This window comes from Stegastes partitus, unplaced genomic scaffold (genome assembly GCF_000690725.1).
Source record: "Stegastes partitus isolate 25-593 unplaced genomic scaffold, Stegastes_partitus-1.0.2 Scaffold1290, whole genome shotgun sequence".
Classification (NCBI taxonomy): Eukaryota; Metazoa; Chordata; class Actinopteri; family Pomacentridae; genus Stegastes; species Stegastes partitus.
The window spans coordinates 177830-195064 of record NW_007579021.1 but is presented as its reverse complement, the minus strand read 5'-3'; the positions used below and the strand labels follow the sequence as shown (position 1 = coordinate 195064).

Below are 17235 nucleotides of genomic sequence, written 5' to 3'. Positions count from 1 at the left end.
CGTCTGAAATATGATTCGATTAAACATCAAGATGAAGCAGCAGACGAACTCTTCCTCAGCGTGTTTTGGATTGTAGTGACCCGAGCAGCAGCTCAGACTCCAAAATAACATTGTGAGTAATTTAAAGGTCGATTCTGGTGTTTTCTGTCTTTGATGTGATCGAGTTTGGGGAAAAGAAGAAATGAAAATCGAGGGATTAAGTACAAAATTGTATCCCAGCTTCGAAACGACAAATTTACAGAACATGTAAGTTAAGAGGTAAATTAAATATGTGTGTATATTTGTTAATTTCTCATCAGATGTGACTTTACTGCTGCTCTAAAACTCACCCTTCACCCTGGATTTAAAGGCCAACAAATACATGTAAAAAAAAAAAAACATTTAAACATTTAAAAAGTTCTCGTGCAGCACTTTGTTAGTGAAACACTTTGAGATAAAACTGAACTGAATTGAATTTGTAGGATTTGTCAGGACTTCCAGCTGTGTGTGACAATAATTTCTAATAATATAACTAATTTGTTAAAGTGAGGATTTACGATTACAGCAAAGTTTAAGGAGCTAAAATGTTCACCTTGGAGCTGCTGCAACACAATCCACCGTTGATAGTTAAAGTGTTGCACCTCTAAACGGACTTTATTAACGACTGTAAGCTACAACTAAGACCTAAATACTACATTTTAAAGGTCTTTGTGTTTAAGGAAGCTGTATTTATGACCTTTAAAGACATTTTTAAGTCTTGAGAAAACCTCAAACTGCTGTGAATCCAACCTGACCAACAGCAGCCACCTTAGAACCCTCCCGCCTGTTTATTTTTCATCCTCCTACCTCCTCATGAGCTGCCAGAGCAGAGCGAGGGTGAGGGTTCGGTTCCCGGCGTTCAGGTCCTGCCCTGCGATGCCGACCAGAGAGAACTTGGCCTTCTCTTTGCCCAGCTCCACCGCGTAGTTGCAGTTCTCCAGCTGGAACGCAGAGTTTAGATTTGAGACACAACAAGGACGACAAACTAGATACGAACCAAACGATGAATCATTAGGTCGTCTTTTTGGAGGTTAAGTGTGAAACTAATTGAATTTTCTGAATTGTGAAAACTCTGAGGCTGATTTAAGTTTCATAAAAATGTAAAGGAACGAGGAACTCAGCATGATGAGCAACTTTACTTGATGAATGACTCGTTTATAAGCCGCTGGAGTTAATAAATAAAGTAACAATAAAGTTAATAAATTATTAGTTAAAGCTTCTACATTACATCACACCTGCAGCTGGAAACATTCATTTCCTCAGAAGTGATGGAATTTAGAGGAAAACTAAAAACCCAGTGGCTCTTCTTTGTCTCTAAATCGTTTTTAAATCAACATTACTGAAGTGATTAATGAGAGTTTATGAACCGGTTATACATTCTGCCCAATCAGACAGAGGTTCAAACGCCAGGAAAGTATTGAAATGCTTCATGTTTGCCTTTAATTTGTCAGTGTTTTGTTAGTTTTTGCTGACTGCTGAAGCTGCCACTGTGAGCTGAATGTTGAATCTACCTTCTTCATGTTGCTGCCCAGTTTGGGATACGGAGGCTTGTTGACTCGGTCCCAGTCCACCGGCACCTTGATCTTCTCGTACAGCTGGAAGATGACCAGAGCGTCGTCGATGTCTCTGTGACGCACAAACACACAAACACACAGGATGTTAATGTGTTGTTCATCCAGCTACACTTATCTATCTGTCATTAGGTCCTAACGTTCTTTATGTCAAAGTCTGGTGAATGTTTTCTCTTTAAAAAGTGTCGTTGATTGACATAAAGACTCTCTAATGACAACAGAAACACTGATTATTATAAAATAAACTAATGAGACGGAGCCAAAGGCAGCACTGACTGAGTCTAAAGTCATCTCTAGTCATAAGCAGCACTTCTGTCTTTCACATGACCTGCACATCAAACAATTTCCAGGATAGAATTTATTCTACGTGCAAACTCGTGGCTTCGGTCATAGTGTTGGTGGATTCTTTTCAGTGACGTTTGTCTGTCAGCAGGATGATGAGAAACATATAAAACGTTGATCTGGATAACTGTGAGAAATTGTCGGATGGGGTTTTCTAGTTTACAAAAACATCTACAGAATGATTTATGGTTTTTCATAAATGCACCGTTCAGTCAAAAACTATCGGAACAAATTCAGAGTTCTGTATTTTAAATGCTAAAGTCAGGAGAAATCTGTTCAGAAAGTCATAAGAGTGGATTTCACCCTTGTTGATATCTGAAAATGAAGAAGATCCACTTGGATGAAGTGAAGCAGCTGAATCCCTCCTGCTACATGTAGCTGATCTAAAAAGCCGCCATCCCAGTGGATCGCATGTGACTTTGGTGGGGAGACTGACTTTAAATCACAGATTTAATGAATTGTTTGTTGACTTCAATACAACTATTGAGAGCCACTGGACAGAAAAGAGCTCAGCCAAACTCAGAAATACTACACTGAAGTTAAAATGGATCACAGAGACTTTCATTAGATTCTGCATAAATGTGCGTCACACATGATAATATCAGACGTTTTTTTGCAAGGTTCTTGTTTCTCCACATCTTTTTTCTGCCTCTTTACTACTCGAGAGTTATGCAAGCTGTGTTAGAAATTATAAATGAAAGTTTGGAGCATTCTGGGTGCAAATTCAGGAGCCTTGTGCCGCTCCAAAGCATGAAGAGCCATTTACAGAAGCTCAGATCCATTATTAAATCTCAAAGGATGGTTTGAGGGATGCTCAACTTTAAGATGATCCAAATGCAGGACGATGACTGTATTTACTTACTGTGTAGCTTCTATGGTGAAAACACTCAGATATAATGGAAACATTTAAGCCTTTTTGTCCATTTTACTGTCCATAAACCTTCTGATTTTATTACGGCTTCTGTAGTTGCTGCCTTCTGCCTGCAGGGGGCGTTGTGAGCAGATAAAGAAGAGCTTCCTTACGCGTAGAGGTGGTTGACACGAGGGTTGACGCCCAGCGAGTTCATCCAGTTCCTGAAGGTTCTCTCCTCCCTGGTTTCACCTGCACACAAACGTCAGCGAATCAGCTCAGCTGGAGCGAAACATAAAGACCACGTAACGGTCGGAGGAGGATCTGAGGTCTGGACCTTCGATGGAGCTCCAGTCGATGTCCTGGTTCTCGGGCTTCTTCAGGGCCGGGTACTTGTTGAACAGATTGGCAACGAAGGCCACGTTGAGCTTGGGGTTGCCGCGGACGACGTCGGCCGGCATGACGAACTGCCTGCAGCCGAGCCGGTCGGCCTGGTCCAGCATGCACTCGGCTCGCTTCAGGTCGTCCTTCTCCTGCAGGGACGGACGAAGACGGACTTCAGAGTTTACATCAGCTCACAAGACTTCTCTACTAACTCTATTTTTCTTTCTAATAACCTTGACTTGCACACAAAAATCACCAAATTATACATGATTGTAGAAACGAGCTGGTACTTTACTGATACCTGTAGACCAGAAACTACCAAATTATACTTAATATATGTATTAAATACTTGCTATGTACTTGTAAGATAAATATATATTAAATACTTGTTGAAATAAATGATCTAGCAACATTTTTGTTTAATTGTTGAATTTTCTGTAGTTATAGTTTCTCACATGTGAACATTTTGCTGCTCTTTTGTGTTTAATGTGACAGCAAAATGAAAATAACATTTATTTCACTTTAACATATTTATAAGGTTAAATTAGATTCTGGTACTTGACTGGTTATAAGCTGTATGTTTACTCATTTTATAAACCAGAAGAACTGAAATAAACTCTAAAAATAATCTTTATATTAACCAATAAATGAAATAATTGTTATTTCAGCTCTATTTTATTGGCATATTCACACAGTTGTTTATCCAAAATAAGAGATAATGTAAAGTCAAATTAAATGTATGTGACTGAAGGTAAGAAAAACTCAGATGTGGCGTGTTTCCAACAACATACAGACCATCTACAAAAAATATAAATGAACTTATCATCTGGATTTTCAGCCATAAAGTGAGCATACCAATGATTTATGAGGTCATTTATTAGACTGAGGAGACTAAAGGACAAGTTAATCCATCAGCTATCCCTGTAAACTGTCAGTTTAAATCAATCCAGAGCGTTTTCCTCACCCTGATCCCCGACATGTCGATGGCGATGGGGGGGATTCCGTCCTCGTCTCCTTTGGGCGCCACCTGGTTCAGGATGTTGTAGTACGCTTTGGAGTCCTGCAGCAAACGGTTTGGACGTTAACGTATCACAGATACAGCATGTTTACGAGGACACTTTAAACGTTCTACGACTCACCTGGAAACAAGAAGCACAGTTTTATGCTTTAACACCTTACAGGGTTTCCACAAAGACTCAGACGTTGAAAGAAATCAGAGACAAAAGGAGGAGAAAGCTCAGAGTTGGCTGCTGCTGGATGCTACTCAGTTAAAAAGTAACGCAATTACAACCTTTCTGATGTTTTCTGGTGACGCCGACGTTTTTTTGTGCGACACATCTTTTGCCTAAATTGCTGATTCACTGGAATAAATCACTGGAACGTTTTGATTTCTATCATGTTTCTAACAAACTACAACTTCTAAAACTACAAGAAACGGAGACTCGACAGATTTATACCGAGAACGCTGTATTTAATATTTAACAAGTGAAAAATGCTTCCAAACTGTGTTAAACAAAAAGATGCACAAGTGAAAGTAGAGAAGAATATAACAATAAAACTAACACATTTTAATGGGATATTTTGCAGGGACGAACCTGCATCTTATTACAGTCTGAACTGACAACCATCTGAGACTTTTCCTCTCATTTTGCCAAAATAACCAAGAAAACTGAAGGCAAATGACATGAAACCAACTCATGTAGCTCAAACTAAACTCGGAGGGAAGCAGCAGTGGGAATTTTTATTTTTCTTAATTTAAACCAATGTTAAAGACAAGACAAAGGCATCAGATCTGTGTGGAGCGATGAGGAAACTGTATTCTTCCTCATATTATTACATGAAGTCAATAGAAATATCCCGTTTCCATCATATTTTCTTCTTTTTTTTTTTTAACTTGTTGTGCTCCGACTACAGAATTGCCACTACCTGCACCACACATGTACATTTTATTATTTTTTGAGGTGTTTTTTTTTCTTCTTTGAATTAATAAAAATAAACCTGTTTTCTAAATTCTAGGGTTGTATTGGAGGCCAGACACCATTTTTAGCAGTTACAGTTGTAAAAACACGACGTGGCCTTGTATTTATTTCTGTCTACAGCAGATTTGAATAAAATCTAAACAATAAAGTGAAACAAGATTTGGATTCATTTGTAGATTCTTTTGTTGATTGTCAAAATTTGTGGTCCTTTTAGATTTAAACGTCACTCAGAGGTGAGTCCAAGCTGTCGTGTCACATCTGCGCTGAAGCCAAACATCAGCTGACGGAGGGTTTTGAAGCTCACCTTGATGTCGGAGCTGAAGTTGTTGATCTTGCCGCAGCCGGCCTCCTGCAGGTGGTAGTTGGCCCAGCGCAGCAGCAGCTCCTCGGGGGAAAGTTTCATCAGATCCTCCAGACTCTCTCCATCACGCAGCAGAGCGATCAGAGCTGCACACATTTTAAAACATTAGACCGCTTTGAAGGCTTTTACGCAACACACTGATCGTGTCTGAGCATTAAATATGAACCCGCAGTCTGCAGCTAGTTAGCTTAGCTTAGCATATGGCTTGTTTTGTTATCGGTTTTGTCAAATATTCATATTAACTAAAGCTGTCAGATAAATGTTAAGGAGTGAAAGTGTGAAGTAGAACCAAATGGAAATACTCGCATAACGTACCAATACTTTAGTAATAGTACTACCTTCCACCACTGGAGCCATGCTAGCTGTTGGTATTTGCTGCTCTGACATGACAATAGAATAAATCTGAACTTTAAAACTTCCAAAAATGTTGAACTACTCCTTTAAGGTCAACGTTTAGGCTGCTATGTTGGATTCTTAACATTAAATCTCGTGATACGTGTGGACAGGAACAGGAGGAAAAACACCAGCTTTGATTCAAAGTTGAACACACACCTTCGTTCCTGCTCAGCTCGATGTCGGCGAACAGCCCGATCTTGATGACCTGCCACAGCAGACCCAGCACCAGGTGCTGTCGGCCCTCCTTCAGGTCCTCGGCGCCGATGTTGACCACGTGGCAACCGATGGCCGACGCCGAGTTCAGAGCCAGATTCAGGTTCTCCTGTTGGACCAGACGTCAACGACACACCGTCAGACTGCTGACTACACTCAGTGTCAGTCACATTATGAATCAAACTGAAGACAGGAGTGTGATTCTGCTCAGAGGACTAGTAGGTTGGTCTGTCAGGTAACGTCAACATGGTGAAAAAAAAGATCTTGTTTTGTCCACAACCCAACGACACTCAATTTACTGTCATAGAGGAGGAAAGAAACCAGAAAATATTCACATTTAAGCAGCTGGAATCAGAGCATTCAAACTCAAACCAATCATCTAAAAAGCTGATTAATAGTTAATAATCTGACTACTAGCTGCAGCTCTGGCTCAGGTTCCCTCTCTCTCACCTGGATGGTGAAAGGTGTGAGCTTCTTCTTGTTGATGGTCCTCTCATCGATGGTGTCGGGGACAGACAGGTTGATCATTTTACTAACAAGAAAAAAAAATCCGAGATGATCAGTTCAAACTAAAGCACAACCTAGAAACGACTTCATTAATCAGCTCTCTGTGATCTCTGTTTATCCAGTTAAACATCTTTACATTCACTAGATAAACTCTGCCAACATTTCTGATCCTCTGACGTCCATGAGGTTGACATTTTAGGTGAATTATCTCAGCAGCTCTTCCTGTGATTTAGAGCGGAGCGTACCAGAGGACGATGCCGTCTCCCATGGCGGTGAACAGGTCGTTGGTGTTGGGGTCCATCGGCAGAACGTGTTTGCAGTCTGCGTCCTTCTCCAGAGCTTTGTTGATCCAGTTCACAAAAGCCACTTTCTCCTCCTCTGCAGACCAAACAGATCCAACGTTAGACCACAGGGAGCAGCTGGGTGACCGTCTAAAAGAAAAACTCTGATACACGTAGGTGTAAAAATAACTTGACATCAAATGGTTTCAGTAATCCTAACTGACCTACAACAGGAAACGTTTAGTCACATCTAATGTCAGATAGTGAGAAAAAAAAGGTTATGTGTCTTTTTATACGGTGTATGTAAACTTCTGGTTTCAACTGTAGATACTGTGTGAGCAGGCGCCTCAGACTGCCAACAGCTTTGTCAAACATCTTGTAGGTCAGTTTGTTGGCACCAAGGCAAACGTGTACTGTGCAGCAGAAGAAAAAGAAGCTTCCCACATAGTTAAAGCAAGCGACATGTGCTTATTTAAAGAGTTCAACTGGTTGGATTTTGTTTCTTGTGATCCTGATATTGTTTGTATCAACTGCAAAGGCCAGTTCCTTTATTGCTTGGTTCACTTGTAAGAAGAATATAAATTTATCTGGATCAAATGAACCGGACGGCAGGTTTGAAATGCTCTAATGTGATTCTGATATGATCGAATATAAATAAAATCTATTTTAGTTTGATTTGGCTGTAATGTTTTGTGATCTGCTTCTGGTTTCACTGTAAACATGCACACATGTACGCTTCAGTTGTAGTTTTTAATCAGCTGTTGTTTCCAGACCTGAGTAGGAGTGCTGAGTGCCCAACTGCTCCGAGGTTCCTGCCACGCTACAGAGTCCCTCCTTCTTATTGATCGCTTTCTTGAAGGTCTTTGCCACCTCGGTGCTCTTCAGCCCGTGGACGACCTGAGGGAGGGCAAAATACCAAACAGTACGATCTGTACAAGTTCTAACAGCTCAAATCATCAACCCTTCAGTCTTTGCCAGTGAACGATGAACACATTAGGATAAACCCTGTACGCTCTGAGTGACCTGTGGCTTGTTAACTCACGTTAGCAAACTCGTCGAAGGTGAGCTGGTCGCTGGTCTTGGTCAGCTCCTGGACGATCTCCCGGACTCTGTAGCCCGGCAGTGCCAAGTTGGCGGCCCGGAAGAGCTCATTGAGCTCGGCTTTGCTGATAAATCCGTTGTTGTCCACATCTGGGAAAAGACGAAGGGATAAGTGGTCACAGACGTGGAACCGAATGCACTGTTATTGGTCATGTTGCACCTCCACACCTTCAATTTGCACTCTTTTGATAATCTGTATAAATGTAAATATCAATATATCCGCACCCTCAATATTCTTGTAAATAATATGACAGTTTTATGGTTCTTATTTAAATTTAACTTTAATTCTTCACTCCACAACATTGTTTTGCTTCTGCTTTGCACTATTGCAGTTATTTTTATTTTAAGTTACTTTTATTTAACTCTACATTTATTGTTGTTTTGTTGCACCGACCCACCAGAACAAATTCCTCGTATTGTGTAAACTGTACCTGGCAGTAAACCCATTTCTGATCCTGGTCACTTAAACACTATTGCCATACAGAAGCATATTGTGTATGTTCAATAAAGCTGGAGACGCACTCAGTATGCTTTTAGACTCCTGAACTGAGAATTGGACAGTTTTTACTCGAATGTCATGATCATTTTCACTCTTCAAGCGTTTGTAAAACAGAGAAAAAATAACTCTTGCTCATAATCCATAAACACAGAGATGGAAACAGGCGCGTTACTGACGCCGTTTTCTTTTCACACGAAAATATTTTTCATGTTATAACAGGAACACGTCTTATTTCCACGAGTTATTATAAAAAAAACAGAATTATTATCGTCATTGTGGAGTGACCCGCCCACTATTTTCTCCGCTACTTGATTCATCGTCGGCCCATAAGGCTTCAGGAAACAGTGAAGATCGTGTATCTCAGAAACCCAAAGAGATTTAGATCATGTTTAACCAAGCAGTAGTATTTTTGCAATATCTGTCATTTTTTGCATTTAATAAAACGACTAAAAACAGTTGCACATCGATTTACTGTCAGTAAACTCATGGATAAACCACTGCAGCTCTCATAAAAAGCAGTGATAAGGCATTAGAGCTGAATATGCAAATAAGGTCATTCAAGTAATAAATGTCATCATCATTTTATTACAAGAATAAAATGTTCATTCAAACCCAAGGGGAAGGTTAAACACGGGACTGTCTCTGAGGTTTGCTGAGTCCTTCTTTCTTCATGGAGAAAAAAGCAGTTGTTTGAACAATAAGGAATCAGAAACTGAGGTCAGCAATTATTTAGAAAAGTTCTTTGATTTCAGCAGCAGGCTCGAGGTCTTTAGCAGCTTTCTGTCCAGGTGAGCACCACCTGTTGCACCAGCAGTGTAACATGGTCCGCTCTGCATCAGAAACCCAGGAGGAAATGATGCTGCCACTCTTGGTTCTCTTACCAATCTTGGCGAAAGCTTCTCTAAGTTCCTCCAGCTCCTCCGGAGAGATCGGCGTGGCGGCCATGTTGGGAACCTGAATCAGCAGTAGAACCTGGAACTGACACAGAGCGAAAAACAACAGTGAAATAAAAAGTCAAAGCCTCTCAGTGGTACAGAAAAAAAGGAGGAACTTCAAAGATGGTATCATTGTGCTGTGATGCAAACTGCCCACAGCTCTTCCAGCCTACAGCTTCCTGGTTCTGCTGCAGTTCCTGTCTGACGGAGAAGTGCTGTTTTGTTTGTGTGTAATAAGATCTGAGCACCTACCGGTCCAAAAGGTAACCTGCACCTACTGACTGCTCGGTGGATGCAGAAGTGCTCTGTACTTAAAGGGAACATGCTGGTTTTGTTGGGGCTCTACTGGCATCTCTACATGATTCCAAGCTCAGAAAAACCTCCCTGTTTATCTTGTGCTCAGGTGGACAGAACTCTTCCTTTGAGCTACCTGCGTTATGACTGGAAGAACCAGCATCTAAATCAAGCTGTAGGGAGACTGAGGGAGATCTGCAATACGTACTTTGTATACGTTGGGTGTTCCACTGTTGTAGGGCATCGGGGGGTATTAGAGGGTCATTTGTAGTGCTAGGTCACTTCTTATCAAAAGAAACAGAACACCATACACCCTACACAATAATGTAGAAAACATAGGAATAGAGGAAAGTGGTGAGCACAAGTGGCGATTGGGATTGGCCCAAAAAGCCTCTGATGAACGATGGTTCTTCCTGAAGGCTCAGGAACTTCTGGAGTGACGGTTTCAGTGCTGAATGTCACAGATCGGTCGATGACTAGCATTTTCCAGATTTGCCATTTTTAAAACTCTGCAGCTGGAAACAACTTTGTTCGGTTCTTGTTCAGGATTGGGGCCGATAACGAGGAATTCTAACTGGTCGATATAAACCTGAGCATCTGCTGTCACGTGGAAATGTGAAAACATCAACCACAACAGAAATAAGGTTTATCACAGTTTATCGGAGCTTAACGTAGCACTTGATCACTGGCCTGAAGTCATTAAAGCCTCACTGAAGTCTCTATCGTTGTGCCCCTTTACTAAACAAACTCCTGCAGTGTTCTCTGTCTGCCAACTCAAAAGTGCCGCTTCTTTTCTTTTGTCGGTTAGCCTTAATGTGGACTTTTATGTTGTTGATGGCAATGTTTGAGAGAAGAAAGCTATAAGACATTGAAGAGAACCATGTGGTGTTTGTCATCCTCTCCGGCTGCAGTTTATGGTTTTTCACAAGTAGCCACTCTAAAATCAGTTCATTTTTCTTCTCTGAAAGCAGCTCTGAAGGTTCTACAGAGGTTCTCTTGTGGTCACAACATGTGGTTCATAGACTTCTGGCATCATAACAGGACATAAACAATAGAAAGACACAAAAAGCACTGATGTGTTGCTGTGACAGAGTCTTGCACCAGTTCACGGTTACGTGTGAAACTGGTGCAGAAATGGAACCGAGTGCAAGTTTTCCTGTTCAGTTATTTTTGTTTACTGCTTATTTGTTTGCTTTATCATCGTCAATACTGGAGATGCATGTTGGTTTTCCATTTAATTTTTATTGTCTGTGTTTAAAATGAAATGAAAAACTTTGGTGAGGCTCAGCAGAGGTTAGCAAATCACATGAGCCTCTGTGTTATGTAAAAATGTCTTCTTTCATTGTATTTTTAATCACACATTACACGTATTTCTATTTCTGAAACTAAATTTCGACAATTTTTCCTTTCAAGCAAAAAGAAAAAGCTGCAGATGGGGAAGTGTCGAGCGGTTCTGAGAAGTAGGCGATCACATGACGCGCAGGACATCTTTATTTCGGTCGCTGATGATTCACTCCGAGTGCTTTTGCAGATCCTTTTTTGGCAGTTGAATGTGAACGTGTAACTGCATGACGCCAAGGAGGAGGACGCGAAGTCTTAAACATGAAAAGGATGCTTGAAACCGCAAAGGGGCTTCTAGCTTTATAAACGTGTGATTCAACTTCCTGCTGGTGGAGGTGAAGCAACCCAAAGGTGACGGAAGACAAGAACAAACCTTGCAGCCAACCCTTCCATTATTCAGCGGTGGTGGTGTATTAGATGATACTACACTAGACTGAATGGTGTGGCTCATATTCTCTCACTCAAATGAGGTTACTGAGGTCGAAGCAGGTCCATTTAAATGGGTCAGAACTGAACCAAGTAAAACTCATCAAACGTTAATCCTTCCTCAGGTGGTTTCCAAACACTTGTAACCTACAGCACTCCTTTACTTTAACCAACTCAACTCCACCAACACCTTTCTGTAAAGCTGTAAGTGACAGGTGTCGCTGGGCTTCGGTTCTTCTGAATGGTTCAGGTTTGAGCATCTCAGACTGTCTTGAGATTTATTTACAACGACTGCAGCCCATCTGAAAACCTCAGTGGTCGAGAATCGTCTGTAAGACATCACGAGGGCCACGGAACTGCACCACGTAACTGGGTTTTTGATGCGGTGATTTCTAAATGTGAAGCTTATTTCATCTGTTTTGCAGAGTTTGAATGCATGTTGCCTCGTTTTATTGTATTGTGAAACCAAAAAAGCAAACAAGGTGAACATTTTGAGGCACGTTCCTGTCTCCTGTCTAATACTGTCGTTGAACTGCTCTCCTTCGCGACAGATGGGTTGAAAAATGTGGGCATTTCGCTGTAAATGAGAGCGCATGTTTGCATGCGAACGTGAAAATGCATTTAGATGTTATATATTTGTATTTGTAAGTTCAGCTTTTTGTACACACACAATCTGACTGAGACATTTTCACTGAACATAATCCAGGTGACTAATTTTAATAATTAGTAAATACTACTTTAGTCATATGCATTTGGTAATTCTAGCTAATAATATATAAACTATATTTTAAGGAGGCCCAGGAAACGCTGGCAGGCAGATTTATATCTGAGCTGAGATCTCATAGCTTTACACAAACACTATGATGAAATAATTCCATCTTTTCCTGAGTTATTTATTCAATCGTAGATAGTTTACATCAAGCTACCGTAATGTCTGGACTATAAGTCGCTACTTTTTTCACACGCTTTGAACACTGTGGCTTAAACAGTGACGTGACTAATTTATGGATTTTTACGAATTTGCCTCGAGACCAAAGTGACCTTGAGAGCGACAACGACAGAGAGACTGAGGAAGTGAAGTAATTCTGAGGCTGTTAAATTCTGACGACTTTAGTGGTTTTAGTGCAGGAGGAAGATGAAGATAGCGATCAAGGACTCTTCCTGGTAGGCTGCTGTAGTTTTATTATTTTAACCAGTCGTGTTACAGGAACTGTTCAGAAAAAAGCATTTACGTATTTGTGTATGTTACCGGTACGTATTAAATTAAAAGTTTAAAAATCTTTCTGTCTAAATATCTCATGTTAAACGTGGACACCTGCAGCTTATAGACAAGTGAGTGGGCGTGGCTTATAATCAGGTGCCTCAATAGTCTGGAATTTACGGTAGTTTTTCAGTGGTGTACATTTTGTGAAAATTTACAATAAATCAGATAATTTAGACCAAAATAATTTGGTGTAAACATGAGGTTTGTAGCTCCTGGTGGTGCGGGGCTCGTGAGTGGTAGCTGGTTAGTGATCCAACCTTTAGTAGAGCAAATTAATTAGTTGTTTTTTTTTTTTGGGTTGGGTGAAATCAAAACAGCCAATTATTCGTTTGTCAAAGACCGAGAGTTAAACCGACTTAGCTGTAAACTGAATTAAACAGAGCTGACATGCAGAGCTTTTAAACTCCAGGTGGCTCCGTGTGAAGGTTTAAAGAACAGAGAAACAATCGTCAGTATTAGGGAAGCTCAAGCGAACCACAAAGTTCACAAACCTCAACAACCTCAACTGTAAAAGCCTCCATCTGCAACTCAATGCAAACACTTTTCTGCTGCATCTCGTTATGTTGCTCTACTTAAGCGTCTGCAGCCGTTCCCACAGACGCAGTAACAAATGAATTCTGTCGTTAAGGAGAGGATGGAGGTGCTGCTTTACAAGAAGCTCCTTTTTTTTGGTTTTGAAGTAAAATGAACGTAAACTATTGACTGGAAAAGACAAATGGGTGTTTTTATTTTTGTTAGTTTTTCTAAACAAAGTTACGTATTCAACATTGTTGTTCTCATGGAAATCAGTAAATTCACCTTCACAGCTCCAAAAGTCGGTGAAAGAGAGAAGTTGGTTCCTGCAGCAGCTCGGAAGCAGAAATGAAACTCAGTTGAGCCGAACTGGAGGCCTGAACACTTTGAACGTTCGCTTCTCATCAGCTCTCTGTGAGCTAATTGTAGTCAGTGACTCAGCCTAACGTTTAGGTTGCAAGATGTGTCTTTCTGATAAACTACTGCTGCTCCACAACCACAAACTTCAGCACATTTTCTAGGTATATTTTCTAATATTTTTTGTGAGTGTCTATTTGCATGAATTTCCTCGATGTGAAGGGCTTGATACGATCTCATCAGGGTTGAAGACTCACAGTTTCTCGTGTGCTCGCCAAATTAAGTTAATGTAATTTAAGCACATTTAAATTCTGTTTTAATGGGAAAAGTATGAAAACTATCAATTAAAACCAGCAGGAATGAAAAATCCCAGAATCATTTAACCAGCGCAGGGATTTATTGACATGTGTGTCACAGATTTTATTAAATGTTGTCCCGTCTATTAACTGTAACACCTTTAAACATGCCCTGGATGTAGATTATGAGCAGAAAGATGGATCATAGAATAAATAACTAAATTATGTTCAAGTCCACGTATTTTTACAGACGTGTGGAACATCAGTACTGCACATTTTCAACCAGCTTTTTGCTATAATTCACACAAAACGTGTCACTTGCTGTTTATTTCTGACACGCTGAGCTCTTGCAGCTTCAGTCCACTCAGATCAGGATGTAAAAATAAAACGATCCACATCCAGACGGTTGTTTATGATAAGTATTCATGATTTACTTTAAACGTCTGCTTCACTACAAGTCAGACAGAAATGTGGAACTTTCTCCCCCCACCACCACCTTTATTCAACAGCTTTGGTTCCTATGAAGATTAGAAATGTCCGTTAATATAAATGTGTTCATTAACCACAGTGTTTCCAACCTTCCTTCACATGAAGTCCAGTTTTGTCTCCTCATCATGTTTCATTTCCGCCCTAAACTTCTTAGACAGCTTTATTTTTATGCCCTGCTTGGCTCAGAAATCTGTTTTGATTGATATTACTTCTCCTGAGTGTTCGAACTACGGTGGAGATGATATATGTGTCATGCTTATTACACAATCGACTGCAGGTGGCCATGATCTTTTTATGTAATCATACCCATTCTCGCAGCGGAATTAAATGAACATATGTAACACCCCAGTCAGTATTTTCACCGTTTTACATTTTTCTGCTATAATTTAAAGACATTAACTGTTTATCTTGAGGCACCTAACTTATAGTATTCACCCCAGTTGCACTTCAGTAAGCATCTACTGACATCAGTGCGATACGCTTGGTTGCAAAGCCACAGAAAATAACTTAAAGGAGGCAAATTTGTCTGAATTGCAGCAGAAAGACAGAGCTCTAAGGCATCTACATTTTTACGTAAGTACACGTTCGATGCTGATAATGCAGAATTTTAATACTGTGCTTATTATTATTTTACCTGAATAACGAATTACATACTAAAACTCCCAGTGAGTCCACCCAGTAGTGACACAAAATCAATTAACTAAGAAAATTAAGCACAATTGAAAGACTTTTGTTAACATTTGCTGCAACAAATTACACAATATAGGATACTTTATGACCCCTACACGGGCTGCCGGGCTGATTGAGCAATGCAGGCTTCACTGGTGACAAAGCATTCCACAGAATTGGCAGAAAATTAAGAAAAATGTGCATTTCTACCTAAGTGTGCAAAGATAAACAGCAGGAGGAAGTAATTCAAATCAAAGCTCAGATGTTTAAAAACACGAGGAGCATGATGCAAATACGACACCCGTGTTAACACGAGGGAAGTGACATTTACATGACATGCTTCATGGACATCGTCGTCATTTATTCATTTAGTTTTCTACCTGAAGAGGAAACGCAGGTTTTTAAAAAAAATATTTTCTGCTCCCAGTCTGGTTTTTTAATGCACAAATTCATATGCACAAGTTCATCCTTCTGCAATTCCACAACTCAAACGTCTATTATAAATAAAAATCCAGACTTTACTTCATCAAATGTGCATATGTAACGGCAGCCGTCACAAATGGAAGACTTGTGAAACATGCAGCCTCCGTGATAATATTTGCATGCGCGAAACCACTTCCACGAGCTTGAAATTCATGAACTGTGTCCACAACAGTTCCTCCTCATCCTCTACATCACAAAGTATTGATCACTAATCACACGCAGACTGTCCTGAGCCAACGCTGACGCCTCTGCCCACCCTCGCTGCCTCTGAGGGATTTTTTGCAGTTGAAGTGAAGCTAACCGCAAACTTCCTTTTCAGCTCAGTGCAGTGGTTTGACTTCTGCTTCCTTCTCCTCCTCGTCTACCCTGCAGGCCTCAGACCAACTTCTAACTGCTCTTATCTCTAGTTCATACATGACAGGGTTTTTAACGATTTGGGTCAAACGAGCACAAATCTCTATGGCGAAGGCTATGTTGTTGTTTTGTGAAGCATTTTGTGAGCAGAGCAGCTGCAGTGTTTGGAATCTGAAAATGTTCAATAATAAATGCAGCAACGTGGGACTAGAAAGACAGTCGCACACGACATCTACCTTCCCTTCCCTCGCTCTGTCACGCAGGCAAGAACTAAAACAGGCTCTTCTCAAAGCGCCTCTCGTCTCACAGCGATGCCTTCAGGAAGCACCAGCAGGGACCAGAGGTCACCTGATCAGAGGCTCCTTTACCTGAGAGGTGCAGCGAGGCGGCAGGTGATGTCTGGGCCTGGAGGGTTACTCGTTGTCCGTCCGTCTTTCTCTTCCCCAGCCGCTGGCTGCTGTGCTGCTCAACGCTCGACAGGCAGCGTATTGAGTCGGCACCGAGAGCAGGGCGACAGCGCATCTATTCAAATCTACGAGGAAGGAAGTGACATGCAACACTTCAGAAACAGGAATGAAATGCGTTTTGTCTTTATATGGCAATGCACGCTGGCGGCAGGTCGGAGGGATTTCATTGGCAGGTTTAACAGACAATTAAACAAGCTGGACTTTAAAATCAATCAGTTAAAACAAACAAGTGGTAGACGGGTAGACACAGAAGCTGCAGAGACACACAGGTAGCAAAAATAGCCAGCAGGTAGGTTGAAAAGCCAGAGATGGATAGAGATAGAGGGACGGTTGGTAAGACAGGGGGTGGTACTACGAAGCAAGTTTCCAGATTTTCTCTGTGCATAAAAACGTAAAGCCCCAGTCAGAGGTAACGGGTATCACTTGGTTACTCAGACTTTCTGAGGAGAGCTTTTAACACATCATGTGACTCTACTTCTGCACAAAACAGACCAATCATGTGTTGCTCCTTCGATAAAGATAAACGTGTTCTTAAAAGATATGAAGGACCTAAAAGTGCAGTTAATTCAACACACAAATGTTGGTAGAACTGTTACGCATTTAAGGGAATATATTTATTTTACTACTTCACACACTCAAAATGCAGCCACTTATTTCTAACGTGACAGCTGCACATCAGAGCCCTGAAACTTTCAACTTCATCTATTTGAATGTGATATTTTTAGAAGTGCATTTAGGTCTGACACTGTCCCATAATGAAAGTGATGTGGAAATCACATTAGTGACTGAATGTTCCCTGTGGTTAATACCAACAGACAGAACAATTTTCCATTCTGGGCTCTGTT

At 40.8% G+C, this 17235-nt stretch overlaps 1 protein-coding gene across 1 annotated transcript in view; it reads right to left on the bottom strand.

The window, feature by feature from the left end:
• Positions 1-16471, bottom strand: part of LOC103369454 (lymphocyte cytosolic protein 1 (L-plastin)) — a 23381-nt gene extending 6910 nt beyond the window's left edge. The window contains exons 1-13 of the mRNA XM_008298167.1: positions 16292-16471; positions 9384-9480; positions 7945-8093; positions 7676-7799; positions 6867-6999; positions 6565-6646; positions 6058-6223; positions 5449-5591; positions 4130-4225; positions 3119-3314; positions 2955-3033; positions 1530-1644; positions 826-959 (exon numbers count right to left, since the gene is read on the bottom strand). Of these exons, the coding sequence (XP_008296389.1) occupies positions 826-959; positions 1530-1644; positions 2955-3033; positions 3119-3314; positions 4130-4225; positions 5449-5591; positions 6058-6223; positions 6565-6646; positions 6867-6999; positions 7676-7799; positions 7945-8093; positions 9384-9447 (1481 nt within the window). The 5' untranslated portion in view covers positions 9448-9480; positions 16292-16471. The remainder of the gene's footprint in view (positions 1-825; positions 960-1529; positions 1645-2954; positions 3034-3118; positions 3315-4129; positions 4226-5448; positions 5592-6057; positions 6224-6564; positions 6647-6866; positions 7000-7675; positions 7800-7944; positions 8094-9383; positions 9481-16291) is intronic.
• Positions 16472-17235: the final 764 nt, after the last annotated feature.